This window comes from Panulirus ornatus, chromosome 7, assembly GCF_036320965.1.
Source record: "Panulirus ornatus isolate Po-2019 chromosome 7, ASM3632096v1, whole genome shotgun sequence".
Lineage (NCBI taxonomy): Eukaryota > Metazoa > Arthropoda > Malacostraca > Decapoda > Palinuridae > Panulirus > Panulirus ornatus.
In genome coordinates this window covers 32169937-32176354 of record NC_092230.1, presented here as the reverse complement: position 1 = coordinate 32176354, position 6418 = coordinate 32169937, and the positions used below count along the sequence as shown (strand labels likewise).

At 44.6% G+C, this 6418-nt stretch overlaps 1 protein-coding gene across 1 annotated transcript in view; it reads left to right on the top strand.

Moving 5' to 3' along the window:
* The window catches only part of LOC139749507 (uncharacterized), a 9481-nt gene extending 3596 nt beyond the window's left edge, over positions 1–5885 (top strand). Inside the window, exons 2-5 of the mRNA XM_071663448.1 lie at positions 1–49; positions 2180–2367; positions 3339–3449; positions 4800–5885. The exon at positions 1–49 is cut by the window's left edge and continues 211 nt beyond it. Of these exons, the coding sequence (XP_071519549.1) occupies positions 1–49; positions 2180–2367; positions 3339–3449; positions 4800–5211 (760 nt within the window). The 3' untranslated portion in view covers positions 5212–5885. The remainder of the gene's footprint in view (positions 50–2179; positions 2368–3338; positions 3450–4799) is intronic.
* The last annotated feature ends 533 nt before the right edge of the window (positions 5886–6418 follow it).

Below are 6418 nucleotides of genomic sequence, written 5' to 3'. Positions count from 1 at the left end.
GACCAGGAGTCTGGCCAGAGGGGATGCTGACAACCCCGTGACCATTGATGTGAGTAAGCTCCTGATTGGTTACCAGTGTTAGTAGAACAGTTCCATTTCCTGTATTAGTTGAACAGTTCAATTTCCTGTATTAGTTGAACCGGTAAATTACCAGATTTAGTAGAGCAGTTAAATTGTTACAGTATCTGTTGATGGTAAGTTTCTGAGCCGTAAACACTGGCAGTCATGCTATGTTTAGTGACCACTCACACTCGCCTCTGCTGTGAGGGGGCGTCAGAGCAACACCACGTAACCTGCCCTCGGGGGGAGATCAAGTGTGGTGATTTTGATTACTACCACTTTATCACGACCCATGTGCAGGGCTGCTGAGTGTGAGCAACAGCCTTATTTGACCAGGTGGGTCACTCACTGAGAGCCAGCGCCCCGTGTGTAGAAAAAATAGATAGATAATGCAGGATCTTTGCCATATCTTCGTTGTCCTGAGGCAAATCGCCATTTTCCGTAATTGATGGACTGGATTATGACACTTTAACTGTATAAATCCTGAATGTTTTTTTTTTCTCTCCTTTTTCTTATTTTTCAAAAAGTATAGACTTCTACTGACATTAACTTTTGACTTACGAGTCTCTTTAAGTTTCTCTAGGCAAATTTGCATAATTTATTCTGTCGTGTTGGTTGTGGGCTCTTCTCATGTGCTGCTTTCTTAGACCATAGGCACTCTTTTTTTATGCCACCGTTCCCTCACTTCGGCCGGGTTTTAGAAAAAGACCATCGACCACGCGTTAGTGCATACGTTCCCTCCATTGCTTTGAAAGTTTTACTGGAGCTTTTTCAAGCAACGTCCATAACGTTTTTCATGAATGATAACATCCCAACTTTCACTGTAACGATGAGAAGTTCATTGAAATTCGTAGGTTTTTTTTTCTTAACCTCGCGATGTATTTGTTGGCCAGCGTTACATGTAATTTGCTGGTGGTTAGTTTTATCAAAATTTTGTCTAACCACCATTGTTAACGAACTGAATCTACGTCGTCAGCGATTGTACTGTTGTACTGGGACACTATTATGCAAATGTAAGGTAGAACCCGCTTCTGGTGTATCCTGGAGAGGATTACCTCCCACTTCGATACTAGTGTCTTAAAATCTCCTACTGTAGTCGAACTTTGATCACTCCAGATTTCTAACTGATCATAAAGTCTTTCGTCTCTCTAGTGTCTGTGCGTATAATCCTGCTGTTATTCTCTTCCGAGACTACGATATTTATCACCATAGGATTAAGATAGCTTTCACGAAGAGCAAGACACCACCACCCACCTTATTTCACGTATCACTGTGAAGTAGAGTTTACCCAGGGATTGTGTATTCGGCTAGGCTTATGTAAACAAGATATATCAAACTGTTTCGTCCAGTGTAATGTCTTTTACTGTGAAGAGTTGTTTTGTATCCTTTGTGCATAAACGTGAAATATTCTGATGCATGATTGAGACTTGACCGGGACGAGACTTGATGGTCATTGGTGTGTGTGTGTGTGTGTGTGTGTGTGTGTTTGCAGAAGTGGCAGCAGTGGGGAGCCCGTCTACCTGATCGTGGTCTGTAACTTCGATTTGACCTGTACTGACCCTGTTTGCTGCCTGCCATATTCCCAGCCATACCTGAGAATTTTACCTCAGGCTCCCGCATCCTCCCAGTTTCCCCCGCCTACCTCGTTTCCAGCCTGAGCTGGCCGACCTACCCTGATAATGTGCCCCTCACTACCATGTTTACGACACCATTTTCAACAAAATCCCCGAGGGAAAATGACCACAGGTGACTCACGCGGGGGAGATCACTAGATGACTGAGTCAAACGAGGGGGGAGGTGGACATCACCAGATGACTGAGTCACACGGGGGGGAGGTGGACATCACCAGATGACTGAGTCACACGGGGGGAGATGATCACCAGATGACTGAGTCACACGGGGGAGGTGGACATCACCAGATGACTAGAGTCAGCACTACGAGATCCCCACTGATGATTGAGAGTCTGAGAGAGAGAGAGAGAGAGAGAGAGAGAGAGAGAGAGAGAGAGAGAGAGAGAGAGAGAGAGTGTCAACAAGGACTCTGGTGACAGTTGGGGTTGAGAACAGAACACACTTTTCAAGGTGAGGTCACGTCCCAACTCTTTCTTCCCTCCACCAGCTCGAGGTACGCTACAAGTTCCCGCTCTTCCCGGTATACGAGTCTGACTTCATCCAATTCGAGATTCCCATATCACGCGAGCTGGAGCTGACCCCGCTGCTGCTGCTGGGCAAGAGCAAAACGGAGCGTCGCATCTGGGACGAGACGGTGGGCACCATGCTGAGCGACCTTGAGGCTCTCGTCTCCATGTGAGTACCTCCTCCAACACGTACCCTTGGCTTCCTCATACACGACCCTGGTGAGGAATGGGATGTATGTAGAGAAGCAGTGATGGCATGGGCCAGAGATGCATGTGGCATGCGTAAGGTGGGAGGTGGTCAGATTAGAAAGAGCACTTGAGTGATGGGATGAAGAAGCAGGTTAGAAAGGATAGTGAGTGGTGGCATGAAGATGTAAAGTTGCTTGTGAGAGAGAGAAAAGGACGGCGTTTTGGCTGTGTGCCATGTGTTCATGTGACAGTAATACCATGTGTTCATTCGACAGTTACACACCGAATGTATGTCAGCGTCATCCAGCCACAGCGGGTGACGGGAGCTTCACTGCACAGCCTGCACACTTCACACAGCTGTCCACAATATTTCTGTAATTTCGCGGCCTTGAACACTGTCCCTCATTCTCAGTCTGTATAATCTTTAGATTTTCCCTCTGCCTTCTCCCTCGCAACTTAATCTAATGATAGTTATGTATATATATGTATATATATATATATATATATATATATATATATATATATATATATATATATATATATATGTTTATATGTATATATATATATATATATATATATATATATATATATATATATATATATATATATATATATATATATTTCTTTCGTCTATTTCCTTGCGCTACCTCGCAAACGCGGGAGACAGCGACAAAGCAAAAAAAAAACAAAAACATATATATATATATATATATATATATATATATATATATATATATATATATTAGTTCTCAGTACACCTGCACCATCGCAGTACACGTTTATTCATCACACAAGTTCCGCTTGCGCAAGTGTTGACCGACAGACTATGAAGATGGTGCCACACTGACATAACACTGTCATGCTGCTTGCTGCTGTGACACTAACATCTTGGTGTGTGTGTTTCCTGGGTGTACCAGTGAGGGAGTACAGTGATTGGTGGTGTTCCCTCAGGCTCGGTGTGGACGGCAGTGGCTGCGTCAGGAAGGCACTGTGTGAGGTGGCTGCCATGCCCTCCATCGTTCCAGAGGGCCTTGTCGGGGAGATGCTTCAGATCTTCGTCAAGTAAGTTGACTGTATCATGTGGGAAGTCCATCCCTACGTCCTCGTCAGGTAAGTCCTGCCCTACAGCCTTGTCAGAAGTGCCCTTCCCATGATCCTCCTTAAGATATTCGTCAGGAGAGGTTGTTCCCACATCTTCCTCAGAGAGAACCTCCCCCAGATCTTCATGAAACACGTACTTCCACGGATTTTCGTGCATCTTCGTCAGGTAAGTCCTTTCGCGAATCTTCTACCTTAGTATGTCAGCTCGGTAGGTCTGCCTTATGAAGACTCTTGAGATCTGAAATTACATACTTTTAAAAAGCGCAGACTACGAGAAGATTAAGTAGAAGTATTTAAAATACTGAATACATTTTACATATTACATAACGATTTCTCCACATTAAATGGAGATTTAATGACGAGAAATAACTGTATGAATTTAAAAGAAAGATGTAACAGTGACGTGGGTAAAGGTTCTTCAGCTGTAGAGTTGTGGAGCATTGGAATATACTGCCACATGATGTGGTCAGTGTGAGGGCTGTAACCCGTAAATCATGGCTGGACAAGTGCTTCAGTGATATCAATTATCGGTCAATGCACGAAGGAAAAACACATCCTTAAAATGTTTTTTATTATACATTTATAACTTCTGAGGATCCCACCCAAGCACCAGAATGGTAGTTCAACCTCTTCACATTCCACGGGGATTATGTCTTTGCCATTTTCCTATCGGCTGTGTTGTGTCGGAGGGAGTGGTGGGTGGAAGGTGCCTTCTGCTTTGCTGCCGTCAGCGTTATGTATAGATTAGGATTTTATGATACTGTTACTGTCCTTGAGTTGGTAACTTCGTCATGGACTGTCAGGTTGTGTGTTACCTTCCCTTGCCATGTCCCAGACGAGGCCTCCTGAAGGCGAGGATGAAGGAGCTCCTCCCTTCCTCAGTGGTGGTGTTGGGTTTATTACTGAGCAGGTTCCACGCGTTTACTCATGGATGGGTCTGAACACTTACCTGTGAACTGAGATGAATTGTTGAATTCAGGTGGTACTGATGACCTGATCATAAAGCACGTGTGTCACGTCTTATAATTGCCTCCAGACGTGTATATATATTGCGAGTTATGCTTAGAAATATTATCAGTGCAATTCTTTCCACCGTAGTACCTTGATATCTTGACTGTTAGAGTCGAGATATTCTTGAATACTGTGTGTGGTGCATGTCATGTTACCTCGGGTGGCGTTCTTATGGCTTAAGGTGATTTTGCAGGGTTTTGTTTAAATGCAAATTTAGCCTAGTTATCCTGGGATAGGTCGCGTCCTTGCCTGTAAGGCTGACCTTAACATGATTTTCACGAGTCACTCGGATCCTTGCAGACACCTGGCTCAGGACGGTGTAGGAGCAGACCTGGACACGAACGACATCATGGATGAGGATGGAGACCTGGACGCGATGGACACCGCCGACGAAGTGAGCAAGACTCTGGACGAAGAAGAGGAACACAACGAGGAAGAGACGGAAACGCAGCCGCCCGAGATGGAGAGACAGAAAGACGGGAGCAGGAAAGACAAAGAGACGGGAGAGGATGAGGCAGACGAGCCAGAAGAGAAGAGAGGGAAGCAGAAGGATTCACAGAAGAGGAAGACAGGGAAGGAAAGATCGAACAGGCGCAGATCGAGGAAGATTGATGAGTACGTGGCTGCGGGAGTGCACGGGAAGCAGCAGGGCGACTGCTGGACCGCCTTCCCCGAGTGTCCACTCTCCCTCCTGACGATGAACTACGCCTGAGCATCCACCCTCACCCCGACGCATGAGGACGACTGGTTAGTTATCTGGGCTACAGACCTAATCACCTGCCGTGGTCATTAAGGCCGTCAGAATCAAGTTACAACCACCGATAGAAAAAAAAAAAAAAGAAATTGGACACCATCTTCAAGTATTATAGATAATTCTAGGACCATTAATCCCGTTCTCACTGCGTACATGGCCTTTGCAAGATGATCCACGCCAGCACGCTACCTCAACCCAACGACAGACGCCATCCAGAAATATGATGTATATTATTCAGTGTTTGATCTGTTGACGTTGTCATGTCTTGTTATGTGTCTCCCATGTGCCACAGGGAGGCACCAGGCTGTGTGTGTGAGTGGATCTTTCGCCTCCAGCTGATTGGTCTGGTGGGACATCTCCTCCCCATCAGGGTTTGGAAGAAATGTGAGCTGATGTAATGATATATCTTCTCAGACGATTAAACTCTCGTTTATATATTTCCTGCGGGTTTGGTTGTGTGACCCGTGTTGTATACATAAGCAAGGTGTAGATGCTATTTATATGGTTGAGTGTTATTAGTGACAGAGAGAGAGAGAGAGAGAGAGTTGTAATATGTGTATATGAGGCATAGAGTGGATGTTGGTTGTATATTTTCCTTGTTGTATTGCACTAATAAATTTACGTCAAACATTCGTGGTTGTTTCAGTCTTAAGTTATGATTGTTTTGTTTCGTTCTGATAATTTCAGAATCTCAGAATCACCTGTTTTTTCAAGAATTCTGCATAATACTAACACCTCTAAGAAAGAAGAAAAGAGATGAAACATTTTTCAGTATAAATACGTCATCCTTAAAAGCCTGAAATGTTTAAGAACAGATGTAGATAATGCATCAGGTTAATGGGAAGCTGTACGTGTTCCTGGACGTGATTCAAAATATTCCTTTGATGATTCTGAAATGTGTGTGTGTGTGTGTGTGTGTCCATCTACGTGGGGTTGCTAGTGTAGTGCAGGAACCCTCACTAACAACAACCACAGTATACGAGGATCTAACACATCCAACAGAAGCCTTACGTTCTATCTTCGAACGCTGTTGATCCGTCAGGGAAGACGTGAGAGGACACCCACACACCGCTTTCACTGGCCATGGATTTCAGTTTTTCTTTCGGAACCATTTTCGTCTACAACGTCGACCCGAGCTGTAACGCTGAAGATGATCTAGGTTTAT